General features: G+C 38.4%; 1 protein-coding gene across 1 annotated transcript; it reads right to left on the reverse strand.

Moving 5' to 3' along the window:
• Positions 1–990: 990 nt before the first annotated feature.
• Positions 991–15,897, reverse strand: nr2f6b (nuclear receptor subfamily 2, group F, member 6b). The gene is made up of 5 exons (XM_055050782.1): positions 14,172–15,897; positions 12,385–12,479; positions 8,684–9,012; positions 7,353–7,599; positions 991–4,481 (listed from the first exon to the last, which is right to left on the reverse strand). Exons 1-5 carry the CDS (start codon positions 14,438–14,440, stop codon positions 4,207–4,209), a joined length of 1,215 nt encoding a protein of 404 aa, XP_054906757.1. The 5' UTR covers positions 14,441–15,897; the 3' UTR covers positions 991–4,206.
• Positions 15,898–20,028: the final 4,131 nt, after the last annotated feature.

The following is a 20,028-nucleotide window of genomic DNA, read 5'->3' on the forward strand; positions in this document are numbered from 1 at the left end:
AAAAAGGCAGATTTTCTTTCTTCAAGTGTCAAAATGGATGATTTGAGATGAAGCTGACTGATGAGGACTTGGAGGCATTAATCTTTGATGTAAGTTCAACTTTTTATTTTATTTTATATTGTTTTTTTTTTCATAAGTAAGTGTACAGTTAAAACCAGAAGTTTACATGCAGTGAATAGAAATGACATGTAATTTATATTAATTAATATTTATATTATAATTTATTTTCCCTCCCTGTCTGAATTTAAATTAGATCAATGTCTTTTGTTTTAGGTCAGTTAGAATTAAAAGCAAAATTATTTCTATTTGCTAAATGCCACATTAATGAGAGAAAGAATATGTAAAAGTTATTATTGTGTCATTAAAAATAAATTTACATTATTTCCTGGAGTTGTGGCAGAGTGAGATGGTTTTAAGCAAAACTAAGGCACAAAAATAACAAAATTTACACTGAAACATAAATATAAAACTCGAAATGAGCAATTTTGAGAATTTATCACAGAAAAAAAAATTCAGAAATTTTTATTGTATCCACTTTAACTATTTGCTTAGAGTTATTGTTTATTTGGAAGAACAATCTGTGCCTTAGCTTTAAATGTTGCTTCAGTATTTTTAATGTGAGAGTATAAGAAATAATTGCTTTTATCACAATTACTTGTGTTGAATTTATTAGCACCTTCAACAATTACTGTCACATAAGTGAAATTGAACCGTTTTCTTTATAATGGACTCAAATTTTCTAAATTAAGTGGCACGTCTGGAAACTTTTTGTTCACATTCGGTAACATTTTATTTTTCGGGGGCGACACAAAGGTCCATCCATTCCTTTCCAAAAAAACGAAAGAAAAAAGAACGAAGACCGAGGAGTTGGAAGATGGAAGAAAAATCAGAAATAATAGTGTTAAAGTCCACAGCTTATGAAGGTTAATCATAGAAACATACTACATCTATTTACTGTGATGCAACAAATAATGAGCCAGGCAGACAAAGGTCTTTAGCAGTTTTTAGTTTTGGCATGAAACATGATTCTTTTACATGTAAATCTACTGCCACAGTTCAATCACTAATGTCAAAATACTAACAAATAAACACAAACTGATGCACCAGGGATCATGGCTCTTACTGCCTTTCTTAAAATATTATAGCAGGAAAAATAAGTCACACCAAGACATGTTTCATCAATTATCAGTTTGGCAAAAATAAAGAGTTTCTGTTCACTGAGAAGTGGTTCATAGCCTTAAAGAACTATGAAGTACCTGGATCCTAATGTCACGCCTAAACATCAACGTACCGTTCATCATCATAATAATTATCTGGAGACGACTCGTCTCTTTAAGGGGGAGTGAAGTGGGGAAAAAAAAAATCATCAACACTTATAAAAGCACAGGAAACAGCATCCAGATAGCAAAGAGTCGCCATAAAAGATTCACTTGAGTCGGCCATCTTGTTTCATCCCAGGTGAGGCTTAAAAGGTGAAGTCTGATGCCGCGGTTGATCCCTTTATCATGAACACATCAATAAGTTCACCACACAATCTGTCTGTGGTGAAGAAAACATGAGGTAATAAAAGTATCCACAGGGACGTGACTGTGAACAACCAGGCTGTGTTTTAACGTTTAATACATTCGAATCATTGCAGAGAAACACGACAGATCCCCGTCTTAAAAAGAAGATAAAAATGCTAAGGTATTTGCAGAAAAAAGTTGAGCTAACACTTTATATTTCTGTACAGTGCTGTGAACAAAATCCCCTCCTTACAGCTGATTTTTTTTCTCTTCATTTTCACAAGAAGCAAATTTTAATTTCAGATCCGTAGCTCTCCATGGCAACCTGGGCAAACGGAGACGCAACGCGTTGAATCATGATTTAACTAGAAAGCTGAGCTCAGACCCAAAGAGTCAAAAAAAGAGTGAAGCAGAACATGTCTGGCAACATGAAGACGTCTGAAAGCTGCACATCACGCCCCAGTCGAATGAAATTATCTATGAGAACAAAGCCTGGCATCTGTCAGCGTGGAAAGAGTTACGAAGCTTTTCTGAGGCTTTTGAACCCAAGAAACCCAGAATGTGAGACATTGACCACAAATTAAGAAAACATGGAACGGTGGTGAACCTTCCTAGCAATGACAGTCCAAAGAGAAGGACTTCAAAAAGTCTTCCAGGACGTCACAAAGCAACATCTGAAGACACCATGTTTCTCAGTTAAGAGCAGCTTTAATTGTTCTACATCTTTGGAGGTTTAGAGAAAGTAAGCACTGCAAAAACACAAAACCTTAACACATACTTCAGTTTCTATTGCTAATACTTGAACTAACTTAACCCTTTTAGACCCAAGTTTCAAATCTCTGTCTGAATATTTTTGCTTCTTTTAATTATTCTTCTAATTGTTCTTTTAATGTCCTGTGAGTAAATATATTTGCCCATTTATCCGCAACAACTGGAACTTTCAATATCTAGCAAGTTATTTTAGAAATGTACTGTCTATTTAAAGATCGCCCCCCAGATTAACTTCACTCCCTGCTGCAGCGGGAGTGAAATTACCATAATAACCACATATTGGCTGGGAAGCGCAACGTCTCCTCTTTCAGAAACCGCTGGAGTTTTTCAGATAGTGCAAAGTGAATGACAGTCTGTAAAATGGCTGCGTCGTTGCCAGACCTTTTAGTCTAGAAGAGTTAGAAGGAACTTTTCAATGTGTTTTAACTCAATAGTTCTTCAATATTAATAAATAAGACTAGTTGCACTGGATTATTTCACATGTAAATGGAAAATTTATAAATAAAATAATCTTCCAGTGGAACTTGTACTTTTTATTAATAAATATTCACTAAAACCAAGCAGAAAAATCATTTGTAAGTCACTTTTGTCTTATTCCTACTAGTACTTGCACTAGACACTAGACCAAAGATACTTGGTAATATTTAGTTTTTTTGCAGTGAACAATTGAGCTTTTCAAAACCAAAACAGTCTGTAAGGAGGCGAATAGTTTTTCCACAGCACTGTAAGAGACTTGTATTTACATCTCCTGGGTTTGTGATCCCTACCAAACGTCCCAGCCCTGATCTGGCTGCTATGGCTTAATTTAGACTGGACGACAGAGACAGGAGGGCACACAGCGCCGGGTTCAGCCGGAGTCACATTGGGGGTCATATGGGAGGAGGTAGAGGAGGCACATGGCCTCATGTGAGAGAGCAGTTTAATGGAGGCCCTGTTCGCTCAGAGGGAGACGAAGCCAGAGGAGGGAACGCCACTGACAGCGCTGCAGACGTCAGCAACGCGCCGCCGTTTCCTTACTGCCATAAGGACAAAATCAGGATCTGAAAACCAGAGTAGGGCTGGGCGATAAAACCATTTTTCAACATTTAATATTTGGAAAACCTTTTTTGGTTTTTTTTACCATTTCACTTCTTTAGTTCAACTCATTTTCATTTTGGGTCTCAAAATCACCAACATCCTCAAAGAGCCAGTTGTGGCAGAATATACTAATAAAACTACCCATTAACAAACTGCAAAAGTATTAATAAAAAGCCGGAAGCTGAAATGAAATAATACTGAACATGTAATTTGGCAGCAGACAGATAACAACCGACTTGTTTCACTATTAAAATGATATGTAAGAGTCTACAGGGCCACAAAATACTTCTGGTGGGCCGGATTTGGCCCCTGGGCCTTCAGTTTGACACACGTGGTTCAGAGTGATGTAATCTCACCAAGAGCCGCCATCTTGTTTGACAAACGTGTTTTACAGCTTCTGTTTGGACATAAATTCAGGTCAACTTTAAAATGGGTCAGGCTAAGATGTTTTTCTGTTCTCATTACGGGAATAAAATCAGAATATTAGGAGGAAAAAGTATTTCTTTTATACTTTTTATATTTTTTGCCTTGTATTTTTACAAGGCAAAAAAAATATCCAAGTCTTCTTATTAAAATGACTTTTTTTCTCATCAGTGTTTCTAGTAAAGTTGCGTCTTTCTGACCATGTTTCTGTAAATAAATATTCTGCCGTACAACTAACAGAACAAATGACTAAAATAAAAGCCGCTTTTTGAAAAAGTTTTTTTTTTTTTTTTTTTTTTTTAAAGAAAAAAATCGGAAATCGGATCTGGTATGAAAAAATGGTAGGTTTAATTTTTAAGCCCCGCCGCCCAGCCCTAGCTCGCCTCCTCAGTCTGACCTCAGCCCGTCTCTCTCCGACCCGGCGGGCCGTTCACTGTCCCGCCGCGTACGGCCAGCTGATGGAGCTCCCCGACAGCTGCATGTCTCGGATCAGCGTCTCGATGGGCGTCTTGCCCACCAGCCTCATGAAGAAGAGCTGAGAGATGAGGCTCGCCGGCACGGCGCGCAGAGCCGGCAGGCGCAGCAGCAAGCGTCCGAAGCGCTGAGGCTGGCTGGGGTACGTCAGCCGCTCGTACTCGGTCAGGGCGACCTGCGCCTTCTCCTGCAGCGACTCCACATGGGCCGGGTCAGACAGGCCGCACGCATCTGCCAGGGGGGAAACAGAAACCATCTGAAGGACTGTTCTGCTGGACAAATGAAAACACAAAATCTTACCAAGTATGTCTAGATTTTACTTAAAATGTCTTATTCCAAGTGAAATAAGACAAAACTAACGCACAGCTCTGGAAAAGCTAAGAGCCTGCTGCACTGAATCCCACTGGAAACCTCCTAGCTTTTCCATCAAATATTGATGTCTGAACTCTTTCTGAGTTAAAACATTAGTTTTATTGTCTCTAAATGAATATAAACTTGTTTTCTTTGCATTATTTGAGGTCTGAATGCACTGCATCTTATTTTGTCATTTTGACCATTTCCTATTTCTGTAAATAAATACAAAAGTGTAGCTTGGAATTTCAGATGCATGTTGTCATTAGCTCATAGAATAAAAGAACAATGTTCATTTTACTCAAATATATACCTATAAAAAGTAAAATTAGAAAAACTGATTATATCAAGTGGCCTTTTAATGTTTTCCAGAGCTGTACAAGTGACTTTTCAGCAATATACAAGAGGTCTTTTATGTCAATTAATCCTTAATATTGGACCAAAAAGTTCTGGTTCCACAAGCAGATTATTTCACTTATAGTAAGGGAAAAATGTCCAGTTATAAATTGAATAATCTGCCAGTGGAACCACTACATTTTCATCAAAATGTAGCAAGACTGCTATGTTTGGTAGCCCACGTCCGCTAACGTGCTAACAGTGAAGCTAATTTAGCATTTTTGCCAGCAAACAGAACTTCCTCTAAATTAGTTTTCAGTGCAAATTCTAGGAGAGTGTGAGGGCAATATTGGTTGATAGTAACCACTAATTTACAATATTCTGCTTTGTTATTTCTATTTCACGTCTTCCTCACATCATGCAGCCATAATGAACAAAATCCAAAAATAATTTCTCTAAGAAAACTGAAACACAGAATCTTAGAGATCCCACTTAAGTTTTTACTTATTTTTAAATTATTTTGTTGATGCTGAAATAAGATAGTGTTCTTCACCTAGAACAATTTCTTCATTTGGTCACTCACATATTTAACAACTCATTTCTCCCACGGCCTGCTGGGAATAAAACGCCTGCAGGCCTACAAAATGCTTCTCTACGTTTGTTATGTCGACATAACTGGTTCTTTTTTTTAAGTTAAAGTGCATTTTAAAGCCTGAGTGACTCAAAGGTCAGAGTTCAGCATTTTGGAAACTAAATACTTTCACCTGAAGAGGATCACTTACTGGAATGTAAATGAATAAAGAAGCAGCTCAAGTCAAAATGAAGACCTTCAGATGAGCAATATACAATGAAGAAAAGCAATAACTGAATATGTTTGCACATCTGAAATAATGTTTTACGTATCAAGAGGAAATAACGGCACTTTTATGTCTGTAAGAGGAATATTTTCTAATTGCCTGCATATGCTTGGTGAAGAGTTTAACAAACTGAAGCAACTAATCCATCAGCTTAAAATAAAGGTAAAAAACCTTCAACAAAACATTTTATGGCTGATTTTTAAACACCTGGTTTTGATTTTTATTTCTCCAATTTGATAAAAATGCAAAAGATAAGCATTAACATGTTTCTCTAACCTTGTTTGAGCTGTTATTACATTTCTATATCAGAAAACTATTTGACTTTGTGCTTCATATGTGAAAGAGCAGTTTCTGTGAAACAGATTTACTGTGTGAACCTTTCACTGGTTTTTCATAGAAAATATTTTATATATTCAAAAGGAAATGCAATTTGTTCATTTTTTAAATGGTTTTAGTATTTTTTATTAGCAATTACTGCAGTAAGTTTTACTCAAAGAGCATAAGCATGTAAATACTCTCATTCTTTCTTCACCCTTACTGTTATCTTTCCAAAATCTTGCTCTCTCTCTATTTTCCTAATGCGAATCGTATCCAGTAGGTATTTCTATACATAAAAAGGTCTTAATTGATGATGCTTGTTTTAATATGTTCCTTAACCAGTAAATCCATGTTGTTCCCCACAAAAACTTCCTTCAGCTTCATAATTTTCAAATTATGTAGTTTTGTTTACATTTACAAAAGTCTGGAAATGTTACTACAACTCACCTATAAAGTACAATTGTTTCAAAATTTGCATTCATACAGACAATAAATTAATAAAAAAATTTATCTGAAAGTCTTCTGTAGCTCATAGCTTGAATAAAACTTGAGATGTTGTAGAAAATATAATTAGCTCTTTTTATATGCTAAAGTTATGGTTAGAAATTCTCAATGTTGGCAGTAACTTCGTTTGAATCGTTTGATTTAGAAACTTTACATAAAATAAGCTGTTTTAGCTCAAAATTTGGTAAACCAAATTAAAAGCACTTATTAGTGATTTATAAAGAGTTTACAGATCAATTAGTAACAACTATAAACTACTAAATATGCATTTGTAGCAAAGCAAAAAATAATTTTAGTTGTTTAAAATGAAAAATGCAAGAAACTTAGCAATTTATAGTGTTTCCAGACTTTTTTGATTTTTCAGACTCTTTTTGTTCCAAACAAGCTGAAAATCAGTTGCTTTACTTTTAAACAGTAAAAATGTATTAAAATGTATTTTATGCATTTAAGGTGGTAAAAGTTTTCCTCTGATTTCAGCCTGTATGATCAGTAAATGACGTGTTTTTGTTGTTTCTCATCTACCTAATAGCTTGTTGACACACATGTCAGACTACTGCTTTAAAGGAGTTTTTCCATTGTTTCTCCCTATTCATTAGGGTCAAAGGTCAAACCCCTAACCAACAGCCCCCCTGCAGCTGGTGGTGTTTTGTTTCTGTGACATCTGAACCCGACTCCAAACATCAAATGGGCTGATTTGCTTTGGTTTCCCCTGAAGGAGCACGGCGTTCGGACGTACCGGGGGAGAAGAGAGCGATGGCTTTGAGGCAGCTGTACTCGGCGGTGTCCACCTGCAGCCGGTTCAGCTTGTCCACCTGGTCCTGGAACACCCGGACCTGGTCCATGAAGGACACCACGCGCTCCGCGGACATGGGGGACGAGTGGAAGCCGGCGGCAGCCAGCAGGGGCGCCATATGCAGCGGCAGGGCGGACTGCGCCGCGTTCAGGATGAACAGCTCGCTCCAGCTCAGCCTCAGCAGCGCCACCTGTAGGCCGACATGCACAGAGTTGCAGGCACAGACGACAATTTTGCTTTAGTCACATATTTTATTCATTTGCACTGAAGAAATTACAGCAGATTTTTAGACCGTAACATTTTAATTTATTAAATTAATCTGCTGTTAGCTGATGTGACTAACCAAAAATTTTGCCAGCTTAGCTTAAGCCGTTCAGAGTCCCACAAACCCCGATTTAAGAATAAATTAAATTGATTAAAATGGCACTACAACTTAAAAACAAAGTGATCATTTTCTGAAGCTTTATGTTTCACACCAACTCATTGACTCACACCTTAAAGCACCAGGATTATGTTTCCAGGCACACGCTGCCATTTTACAGGACAATCAACTTCAGTTATAAAATGCTGTATATGTCAGATATGACCTAAAAGAAAATTGATTTTGTCTTCTGAAACTCATCACAACATGGCTCCCCTTTAACAAAGTTTTTACCAGAGTTGCACTGAGAAGGAGCTCCTATAACGAGCAGTTTCACCCAGATGTTTGCTAATTGCTGCTGGCTAGTCTGAAGGAGCCGACTGAGGGATTCACAGGAAGGAGCTGGGTTTCACGGCGGTTGCTAGGCAACACCTACTGATTTGCGAAGGTTTTTGATTGGCTCATTTTAATCAAGGTAAGCTGAAGGTAAAGATCATTTTATTTATATTGCACATTTTCAGCATCAAGGCAATACAAATAGCTTTACAGGAATTAAAAGGAAATACAAACAAAATAACAAACCAAAGGTAAGAGCAAAAGAAGAAAAATAATCTAATGATGTTGATGCAAAGTAAATAAAATAGATACTCCTAATTAGGAGTTCTGATCCCTGTGCTGGGTCGCTAAGTATCCCCTGGACTTATGAGATGCTAGATAGTATCAGTATTCTCTGGTGTGCTCTAAATTTATAAAAGTAATGAGTAAGCCACAGTTTCTGAGTGATAATAAAAACTAAATGTTCCTGTTCTGGAAGAATTTTTCTGGATTCTAAGTTTGTTCTAATTCGTTTTCTGGGTTGTTTTTAGAAAAAATGTGCCAAATGTGAATGACAGGTTTAACACGTCGGACTGACCTGCTCTGAGACGGGGAGTTCTGGAAAGTACGGGATGTTTCTGGCCCACTCGATGGTGCTGAAGAGGAGGCGGGCGGCCAGCTCACAGATGCTGTCGATGCCCATGACGGACGCGCCGCCCGGCGACGCCTGTATCTGCGCCTGAGTGTAGGGGGCGCCGTAGCGGCTGTTGCTGTACGGCTCGGCCCGAAGCAGCTGGGAGATGAGCTCCGACACCGGCTGGCCGTTGAAGTAGTCGGCCCCAATGTGACCCGGACCCCCAGGTCCTCCAGATAGGGAGTTTGGACTGATACCTGAGTGAGACGGAGGAATTCGACCCCTCTGGACAGCTGCAGGGGAGCAGAAGAACTCAAACGTTAATAAAACAAAATAAATTATTCCCTTCGGTTAAAGAAGAAACTACAAAAAGTTTAGATTTTATGCTCTTTATATGCTATATGATATTAAATTATTTATATATCACGTAAATATCATTTTTAAACACTTTCTGTGTTGAAATTTCATCGCAAATATTTGCTTTAAAAGTTCACTGCTTGTTTTTGCAGCAAACTTTTTTTTTTTTACAGTGAATTAATGCAGATGGTTTTATTTCCTCCAGGAAGATTTTTACTTTTGTACCAAATGTCAACAAAGTGACTCTTAAGTTTTTCCTTCCTGGTTGTATTAGTGGCCTCAAATTATACAACAGGTCCGGCTGAAATAAATATCACGGTACAAGAGTTTCACACCAATCGATATTGATAATTATTGATTAGCTTTATGTTTTAAATATCTGAAATACAGCTAAACTGGTGGCGTGACCATTCCCTGTTTTATCCAGTTTTTACTCCACTTCCTTATTTTTTTGAGCAAACCTTAAACTGCTGCTGCGCCAGTGACTCGGTAGGTTGTTGCTAGCCAACCAAAGAGCGAGAGTTAGCTGAAGCTTGCTTAGTTGACCCCTTAGAGGTTGAGAAGGTAAAGCCTTTCCTCTGCCTACATCTCCCAGAATGCTGTGCGGGTCTGAATCAGTGAATATCTGAAATGTTGAATATTCTATTAGACGTATTTTCTATTAATACTGAGGTTGTGTTTATCACAATATATATTGATTTAATGATCCAGCCCTGCATATATTATATAAACACTGTGACTTTTTGACATTAGTCTGTCTTTTTATATTTTATGAGACAAAACAACACAATGCGTTGTATAATTGTGAAATGGTGGGAAAGCTTTGAACGCCTGATGCAGTATTGTTCAATTATCCTCCATTATTATCAGTCGTTGAGGCAAAAGTGCAAACAAAAGAGCCCAAATTTTCCTGCATCTATAAATTCTCTCTGTAAATTTTGTAAAATATTGTAAATATTTGTTAGCTATGAAGAGTGGAAACTGCATATTTTAATTCCTGCAAACTTGTAAGAGTTGCCGCATATAAGCTGAATAAATTATGTGTAAATTATGTGTAATTCAAAACCAAGAGGTTTTGAATTATTTTTACTTTGTTTTGAAGTGGAAGTGCTGATTGACTGTAACAACTATTTTGTCTGATTGTTTTTTTTAGATTCAATCGGTGACAAACAGAAACTTTGGGTGGTGAATCAGCGTCATTGATGCGCATTCACATGGTAAGAATGGCCTAATCCAAGTCTCAACCATAACTGAATTGAGAGTTTAGGACATATGCTTTCCAGATGGTCTGAGTGAATTTGAACTTCTTTTTGAAGAATAATATAACTGAATTTCAGACCATAGATTTGAAAAATTGCTGGAAACAAACCTCAGATTTGCAGCATAGATTGAACCAACATGGTTCTGCAAACTTCTGGTTTAAAAAAGGCAATAAAAATCAGACTTTTCTGATGTCTATTTAAATAAATGATGTAGTAAAATTAATCAGTACAACTTTATAGAATGGTAAAGTCCAGAGAAATAGTTGGAAGTTTTGAAAAGTTATAAAATGCGAGGACGTTCAGCACTATTAAAAAACCAAACCGGTTGATATTGAAACAAAAAGAAATGCATTTAATTTATTACAAAATGTAGCTTATAGTCTGAATAATATTGCAATGTTGAGTGTTTTTGTTTTACGAGTGGAGATGAAAACAAACTTTTTGTCATGTAGCAGCAGAGAGACAGAGAGAGCGATTTCCTCTCTTCTGAACCGCAGCTCTGATGGAAGAATCGTTCAGAAAGCGGTCAGCTGACTGGGTCAGAGGTGAAGCGGACCGCTTCCTGGTAATGTGGAAACAGTTGGACCTGCGTCACGCCTCCAGTTCATTAATAACTGTGGCGCGCTGCCACCCACTGTGGGCTGTTGGTGGCAGAGCACCACAAACTGGACTTAGATTGCAATAAGAGCTCATAAATCCCAGGTCCAGCTGGAGGTTCAGACTTTAATCTGACTGTGTGACGCAGTTTCTAATATATAAATCACAGTTTTTGTGATCACACGCCTCACTCTGAGGTGTTAATAGCTCGTTTGTGGGATAAATCTGTGGAAACAGTGTGACACACAGCTCATAAAGACGAATGCGTTCAGTGTAATCATTACCTTTCTTGTTTTTTACTCCTCTGAGGATTAAATGCAGCTGCCTGCAGCAGCGGTGCTGCAGGGAATCCAGCTGCAGAGCGAAAACATGCTCAGGTTGACAGTATAAACACTGTCCTCAGGTCACATGGCCGGGCGCGGCACCACTTTACTGGACTATAAATTGTCCCAGGAGTTATTGGGATAAATGGTAATATTGTTGTCTTGAGACCATTTCCAAGTAATGTAGTCGTGTTGGCACCAAAATGCAAGAACACATTCTCAAAGATACATAAACTTTAAAGTATAATGGAACTGGAAGACACTTTAAATGTCCAACATAAATAACCTAAATGACAGAAAAGACAAATAAAGTGAAATATGAAGCCTCTAGAAACAAATTTGTCCTTCAAACAAACAAAAAAGACCAAAACATCAGACTGAAAACAGTTTTCAGTAGAAAGAGACAAAACAATTAATTATTGAAATGGAAATTATTGAGCTTTTCTTAATTTATTATGTGATTATCTGATTTACCGCTTATTACAACAGGTCTAAAGCAGCATTCTGTCTAAATTATTAGCATTAGTTTGACTTTACTTGGATTTAAATCAATTTTAAGTTTCTCTGAACTTTAAACTGTATATTAAACACAATATAAAAATGACTCGGCTGTTAAGGACATTTAAAATGTCGTCATTTAAATGTTCCCCCCCATTAATGAAGCTGAAGAGCTGCAGAGACAGACTGATGCATCCTTGATGCACAAAGTATCTTTATAGCAGATCCTTCCTCCCAGCAGCTGTTAGAGCCCTTTGCCATCACTGCATCCCTGCTGCTGTTTGCACATTCCTGTTCGCTTCTTAAAATACAAATTTGTTGTCTTTTATGCACACATGCATAAATGCACCTGTGTATGTTTTCCTTTCTCTAAACTAAATTATTTACTGAGTGATTTCTGCCAAATTGAATACAAACAACAGAGAATTGTTCAGAGAAACCTCAATCCCGTATTTCGTCAACAAACTCTTGTATGTTTGAGCAAAATCCCAGCAAGTTTCAGGTTTCAAACACATTGAAGTTTGTTGCAATGTGACAAAATGTGTAAAAACCGAAGGCATGAGAATTATTTTTATGTACGTCTGGAAGAGAAACCAGCTTTATGCTGCGGTGTGAGAAGCTTTGATACCTTCCTTCCGCATCCCGACGCGGAAACACTTCTTCAGACGGCAGTATTGGCACTGGTTACGGTGATGCTGGTCAATTTGGCATTCTCTGTTCGATCTGCACACGAGGAACAAAAGAAAAAAGAAAAAGTAAATACTTTCACCTCTTTTTTGTGACACAGTGAGGAAACACAGGTTGAAATGAAAGCCTGCCTCCTCCTGTTATGAGTGAACTACATGAACTGGCTGCAGAGCTACACAGACTGTGACCTTTGTAAATCATCAGTGTTACACACCCTCGTGTTGCTTTTTACAGCAGGTTGAGCTCTGCCAACGTTTTACAGGGAGCCCTTTTCAAGCCCAGATGCAAGAAGAAGAAGAAGAAGAAAAAAAACCCATTTGGAGTTAATGCACTTTTTTCAGAGGAATAAACAACTGAATTTGGCAGCTGGGAGAGAAGTTGGTATGAGCAGAGGGCTGAGCTGCGGCGCTGATGTAGCTGCGGTGGAGAATAATGGGAATGTTGACCTTCTGAGGCGATCCATCCTCACATGACAAACCTTCAGGGCTTCATTTGTGCTCCTTTTGTTGCCTTGTCTCAAGGCTGTTTGTGGGATGAAGCTCGGATTTAAAGATATTGTTTTCTCCTGACTACATTACAGACAGGATCATAAAAAACCTCCCTGTTTACTCTTCTGATTTATGTTTATTTAAGGGGAAAAAAACACAAAATCAAAGTAAGAGATTTACTTCTTCAAAGGAAATATTGTGAACTGAAGTTTTAACAAAACCACATTTTTAGTTGTTTTATCAAAATGAATTAGGGCTGCAACTGATGATTATTGTAGTTGTTGGTTTTAACTAATTTTATAATGTTAAAAATAAAAATTAAACAAACCAGTTCCTTGTTTAAATAAAAAAATAAACATTTTAGTGCCTAAAATGCAATAAGATAACATTCCTTTAGTGTATGTTTGATTATTTGCAGATAAATTGATCATTTTTGCACTAACCGATTATTAATTTGATAGTAAAAGTTGCTTATATGATGTAGATTTAAAGTTAACACTATTGTGACAATAAGCTATTTACATTTGTTTTTTAGGTCTCTGTTTGGTTGTGACTGCATGGCACACCAATTATAGCTCCACAAACACAAAAACATTAACATTTATAATGCTTCTTTAGGTCACCAATCACATAAAAATGTTTGCTTTGTATTACTAAACTGCAGTCATATTTTCATATTTATTGATACTTTAATTGAACAAAGTGGGGAAAGAAAAAGTACAGTTAACAATCCCAACAATATGAACGAATTTGGGGGAGTTATAAGAAATTTATTATGATACACGATACAATAAATAATTTGAACTGGGTGAAGCTAAAACTTGCTTAAGGAGTTCTGGGTTGAACATACAATTTGCCAATAGAACTTTTTAAAATCAATATTTAGTAGTTATTGACTTAAAACAAGCTCTTATATCTTGCTGAAAAGTTACCTGTAAGTTAGTTTTGTCTTATTTCACAAGTGTACTAAGAAATCTGCACTAGAAACTAGTCAAAAATACTTTGTAAGATTTTGCTGTAAATTTACAGACAAATGTTTTTTATTATCTTAAATATAAAATATCTAAATCACATGATTACTGCTCTGAGGTTGTTCTTTCAGCAAGTGGCCTTTTTCACTGTCTTTATACTCCAGTTGACGATTGATTGATTGATTGGGAAATCAGTCCAGGTGACTCACGATTAGTCGTGATTAACTGATTTGGTGCTATTGAACGGTGGATTTTCCAGCAGCTCCTACCTGCAGGAGTAGTTCAGGTTCCTCCTGATGCTCCTCTTGAAGAAGCTCTTGCACCCCTCGCAGGTGAACACGCCGTAGTGCTTCCCGCTGGACTTGTCCCCGCACACCACGCAGTCCACCACGCAGGTCTTGTCCTCGTCGCCCACGTCCACGTCGCTGCTGCCGGCCTGCGGCGAGTCGTTCTCCTCCTCCCTCCTCAGGTACGCCTTGTCTCCCAGCCCGTTGGTGTCCCCGTTGGGGTTGCCCCATCCCCCGCTCACCATGGCCATATTCTCAAAGACGCGCCACCCCGTGATAGGATCATGCACCGACCCTTCGCCGTCTCGGCCGGGTTTCACGTTGACCCCCTTTCAGTGTTTGAAGAACTGGTTTCAGACTCCAAGGTTGGGACGCCTGGTTTGGATTTGAGCAACTTTGTCCTGCAAGAACTGAAAACAGGAGACGAAGTTGTCCTGATTCGCCTGCATTGACCTTTATCCCCTTCGCCGTCTGGCAGTCCTGACCCGGAGGTCCTTCCTCTGCGATATTTTTCCTCTCCCTTCTTTAATCCCTCTGCTCTCTCCCTCTCTCGCCTCTTGTTCAGCCCTGACCTCTGATCAATGGCTCTTGAGCTCGGAGAGAAACTTCAGACGCGCATTAAGTGGTTCAGAGTTCAGGAGGAGTAAAGGGTGCAGCCCTGCTCTTTTCACAGGAAACAATAAATTACTCTTTGACTCTTTCTCCTTCCCTCTCACCCGCTTTCTCTGACCCAGGCAGTGAAAGGAAGAAGAAAATACCTCACCTACGATTGAGCATGATGAAAAGGGACGCAGATATTGGAAAAAATCTGCCTCCTCTCTTCAGTCTCAGGGCAGCACTTTCCCTCAAAGCGTCCAGCAGGTGATAGAAAAATAAAACCCAGTCAGTTCTCCTTCAGGCAGGGTTAAACTGCCCTGCCCTTTCCTCTAACTTATAAACTCGTCCAACCAGTTCCTGCCGTGCTGAGGCGCTATCTTCTGATCTGAGCTCTTCCAGTCCAGACGCACGCTTAACTTGTTGAGGCTTTTTCAGAAATGCACAAATGGCTAAAAGAAATAAAAGTGCTTTATGCTTTTGCTTTTCTGTTTTTGGAAACTATCTTTTTCTTCTGACTCAGCTGGTTTCTGGAGCAGCAAAGTTCACCAAAGACGTCCTCCTGCTCTGCCCTCTGTGACGAAACTCTGTTTTCTTCTGCTCCTTCAAAGCCAATGGGGTCAGAGGATCAAATGTCAGAGAAAAAACAAGCCAAAACAAAGGCTGAGTTGAGAAATCTCCTCCGTCACAGTCTGTTCCCCTTCCCCAAAGTCATGTCTCTGTTGTCTTGTTTTCTCAGAGCTTGTCCATCCTGCAGTAACATCTAGAGGCCAGAACGTCCCCGCTTCAGCTGTCACAGACTCAGGGTTTTACTGCTGCGCTCCTCGCTCCTCTCTGATCGTCCTTCTCCCCGTTTTTTTCCAGCCGGCTTTGGCAGGAATAAATTAGCGAAAACACAGAGCGCTCCTCTTCTGTTCGAGCCACGGCAGAGATAGCCTCCTCTTCCTCTGCTTCGCTCCCTCCTTTAGGGAGAGTGAGCGTGTGTCTGTGTGCTGAGGGATTTGACACTGCTATTCAAGCCCTGCAGTTGCCATGGCTCTGGATGCCTTATAAGGCCAGCGGAGTCAAAGAGCACCGAGTGGGCTGCGGCCAAACCCACACACACATTGAGAAAGAATGCCGGGCCGCCTGACTGGCTGCCTGCGTTCCCCCGCTGACCCCCGGGCCAGCCTGGGAGCCCGGGGAGGGAGGCGGGGCGCCGTACAACCGTGGCTTCATGTTCTCCCTGCCGCTCCGTTCCCAAAGACCTCCTCCGGCTCTGTTGACCCAATAATAACAAGGAGGCCCTGTTGTTGTTGAGCAACTTGTCAAAAGGTTATATGATACACTGCTGGCTGCTTTTCACACCTTCCGCTCACACTCACAGGTCCATGTGAAGGATGTCGCCGATCGGATGGCGTTCGTTTTTAAATATAAGTCGGACGAGTCGTTTTGTTACCTCGATCAATCGTTTCATAAAGGCTTCATGTAGCGATGGTGGGCATTAGTCGTATTAGTTATCATGATAAAATTTTGATTTATTATTGTCCCAATAAACTCCAATTCAGGGTTTTATAAGCCTGGCGGGCCACAAGGCTTTGCTTGAACCCCCGCCAGGCTAAGAGTAGTTTTTTTGTACACCAGTAACTCTGGAACCACCCTTACTGGTCTGCATGCTAACAACGCCAGCAAATAAAGCGACAAGTCACAGATCAACAAATTTTATATGCTTTAATTAGGACGAAACGACTGTAACAACTTTTTTGTTTGCCTTTTTTAAGACTTTGGAGTTGGTATTTAGGTATTACTAATAATGTCTAACCTTCAAACATTTTTTTAAATCTCAAAACAAAGCCTTCCACTGGGCTTTGCAAGTTTTTTTGCGTGAAACTCTAAAATTACGTGAAAGTGTAACCTGATTAAATGCAGTAGTTACTGTCTAGTTTGGTGACACAAATCACACTTTGTTCTAAAGAAGCGTGTTGCAAATGCTGCTTTGAAGAGCAGCATTTGTGTTATGGAGCCAGAGTTTAATAAAACATTTGTAATCAAATGTTCTTTATCACTTTTATCATTACCAGAAAATGTTGTGATAAATTATTATTATAATTATTTGTGCGCCCCCTAGGGGGTTGCTGTGTTATTGCAGGAGGGGCTTCCTGCAGGAAAAAAAACAACAAAAAACAGTTACACAAAAGTGTTTCACTGTAAAGATGGTCTGTAGTTTGTTTTGTTGCAACCTAAAGTGTGAAGTTTGAACACAAAATATGTGTATAGGTTTATGTCTGGTTGAACGATGTGTGTACACAATTGATTTTATTGTAATCCATGGGGGCCTAGAATAAAATCTTTTGGAACCACTTGGCTAAGGCGATGAAAAGAGGGTGCTCCGCTCAGATGAAACTACATGCAAACCGTGTGGAAAAAAACTAGCACTGAACATACCAGCAGTGGTAGCAACATCATGTTGCAGGAATGCTTTTCTGGTCAGAGTCGATGAAAAATGGATGGAAGCAAAAGCAGAAAAATCCTTGACTGAGACAGAAGCTCACATTCCTGCACAGCAACAACCAATAACAAAGATTCAGAGCTGCAATGGAAATCAGGCCTTTATATGAAAACATTTGTTTGTGCTTCAGTTATTCTGCAAAGTGAAATGCACAAAATTTGTAGTTTGTTCACTGAAATTCTACTCAGAATTCTGCATTTTAATTAGCATTTTTTAAAAATTATGCATATAAATTGTTGAAGAAAAGACTGCAGAGTCACACACACTTATTTTTCACGGTACATTTATAATAGTTGAGTAGTAAAAACTTAAACTGCGGCAGCGAATCCAAAATAAAGTGATCAAACAGTATCTTCACACTGAAGAGTGGAAGGACTGGATCTGCTGACGCCCTCTGACCTCTAAACCCAGACTTGTGAGCAAGAAGATAAGGCACGTGCTTCTGCAGTCCAATAAAAGTCATGTGCCGGTCATGAAGCCATTTAACCTGGCAACTGCAAGGCAGAAAGAAAAAAAAGGAGAGTGTGAGTCATTTAGTGTTGTATTTATTAGACCAATGGGCATGTTTCTCATGACCACTAGAGGACCGCTTAAACTAAAAGTTATCTTTATGACTATTTGTTTCTTAGTCAGTCATAAAGTTCCCACTGACAAAATTATTTTAATGCTTAATTCAATGTTTACAGCTTTTTGCTGGGTAATAAAATGTTTTAAATTGTCAAAGTTATTTGACCGTTTTGGTTTGACTAAACCAAAACACAGAAAGTTTTGCCTTAGAATTGTTTACACAAGTTATTAATCACATGCAAAAACACTGATATATGGCTAATATTAGTAGTGTATTATTTATTAGGTTGTCATTAAGGAAGCCAAAGTATCATAACTCAATGATAATTTTCCCACTGTAAAAAATATTCACTTCAAATTCACAGAAAACTTCAGATTAATATCATAAAATCTAATTTAAACTTTGAAAATATGTAGAAAACTCAACCAGACTTTTAAAAAATACAATATTCAAAGTGACATATATTATTTCAGCAACAGTACGGATTATGGTTGCTTCAATATTCTAAATAAAACCAAGTGGATCATGTTACAGTGGACCTCAGGTATTTGTTGGGGTTAAAGGTCAGCTACCCGTAAATAGATGAAATCCACAAATACTTGAGCCCCTCTCTAAAAGCAACTGCCTACTTTAATAGTTCAAGCACAGAATATATCCTAATCAGTCCCTCCAGTATTTCTCAGTAATATTTCTCTCTTTTTGCAATCAAAATCACAGATTTTATGGTCCAACTTTTGAAATATTTGTCCTGAATATCTTTCACTTTTTCAATTCAACTTAGTCATATATTTGAGACACTTAAAAAAAAAAATCACAAGAAGTGCTTATATTTATTGCTCATATGTGACGGTAAATATGATTTTTTTTTTTTTGGTTTCTCATCATATTAATAACAGACTGACTTGGTATTAAGTAAAGCCAAGGTACAAGTAAGAAATACCTGCAGATAGCAGTCGCCTATCGCCATATTTCTGACATTTTAGTGGAAAATTTGGCATAAATGCAATTAAATGCGACACCAAGAAGATTTACAGATTGAGACTGTAACTTAACATGCATTAATACTTACAATGGAAACATTCTTAGCACTTAAGCTAACCTCCACAGTCTTCCTGTCTCCACTAATCCAGCCAATCAGCACCAAGGAAAATGTCTGGCAAATGTCCTGGATTGGCTGCTTTGCAGGCGTCAGCCAATGGCGTGTCAAGCATTATTTTAGTATTTTGGTCACCCAGCAAACATAAAGCGCTGAATACAACATGGTTAAATGAAGCTCGAAATCTTGTAGCTTTTTTTTTTTTTTTTTATTTAACATTATTGAATTTATTAAGTTATTATTACTACTATTTTTCCCCCATTGAAATGTCACGATAAAAGCCTAACAACAGAACCGCTTTAAGCATTATTTTTTATAAAGTGGGGTTTTAATACAGTTCTCTTTAAAACCTCTCGTGCTCTGTATCCCACTTCATCCACCATTGTTGCCCAAACAACAAAAACCGGCTTTTAGGTGTGGTTCAAGTCACTGGTTGTTCCCACAGAGAGGCTAACTCACCAGTAGAGCACACACCACCAGTTCCCCTCCAAAAGCTGGTGGCAGCAGTGATAATATTAATGTACTCCCATATTTATTAATATAGAAGGTATTTATTTAGTCACAGAATATTATGTCTTTAGTTGTTGGCGACCACTGATGCGATCAATTGCCTCTGTCTGGTCACCCCTGTGAAAATGTCATTTCTCTGCTACGGCCTTCTGAGACAGGATGAATACACCACATCCTTCCTACATATGCACTGAAAGAAGGAAGCATTTGAAGAAGCCGTCGAATTTGGAAAGCCTTCATTGCCTCATTTTGACGTAATCGGCCTTCAAAGGATGCAACTAAACTAAATCTGTACCATTTTCCATGAAAAACATTTGGGAATAGATGGATTTTCCTCAAATAATTTAGAGCTACGATGCTCAGAAAATTATGCAAATACTAAATAGTGAATTGGTGGGAGTTTTGTCAATCTCCGTTAGTTCCCATTGCACATTTTTACTGATGTTCCTGAAGGTATTGCTTTAATATTGAAACCAATATCTAGATTAATCAAGCTTTATTGCTTTCCTTCATTAATCCATGAGGAAAAGTTTATCAGAAAAGTGTAAAACTGTAAAGATATGGATAATTGCATATTAGGCTA

Source organism: Poeciliopsis prolifica, unplaced genomic scaffold (assembly GCF_027474105.1).
Source record: "Poeciliopsis prolifica strain line A6 unplaced genomic scaffold, Auburn_PproV2 SCAFFOLD002, whole genome shotgun sequence".
NCBI lineage: Eukaryota > Metazoa > Chordata > Actinopteri > Cyprinodontiformes > Poeciliidae > Poeciliopsis > Poeciliopsis prolifica.

What these genes read in the sequence shown, in the direction of transcription:
- nr2f6b (XM_055050782.1), bottom strand. Translation starts at nt 14,440, where the DNA reads ATGGCCATGGTGAGCGGGGGATGGGGCAACCCCAACGGGGACACCAAC. An exon ending in AACCTGAACTACTCCTGCAG is followed by an intron (nt 12,480 to 14,171) that starts GTAGGAGCTGCT and finishes CCTCGTGTGCAG; the next exon opens with ATCGAACAGAGAATGCCAAA. An exon ending in AACTCCCCGTCTCAGAGCAG is followed by an intron (nt 7,600 to 8,683) that starts GTCAGTCCGACG and finishes GTCGGCCTACAG; the next exon opens with GTGGCGCTGCTGAGGCTGAG.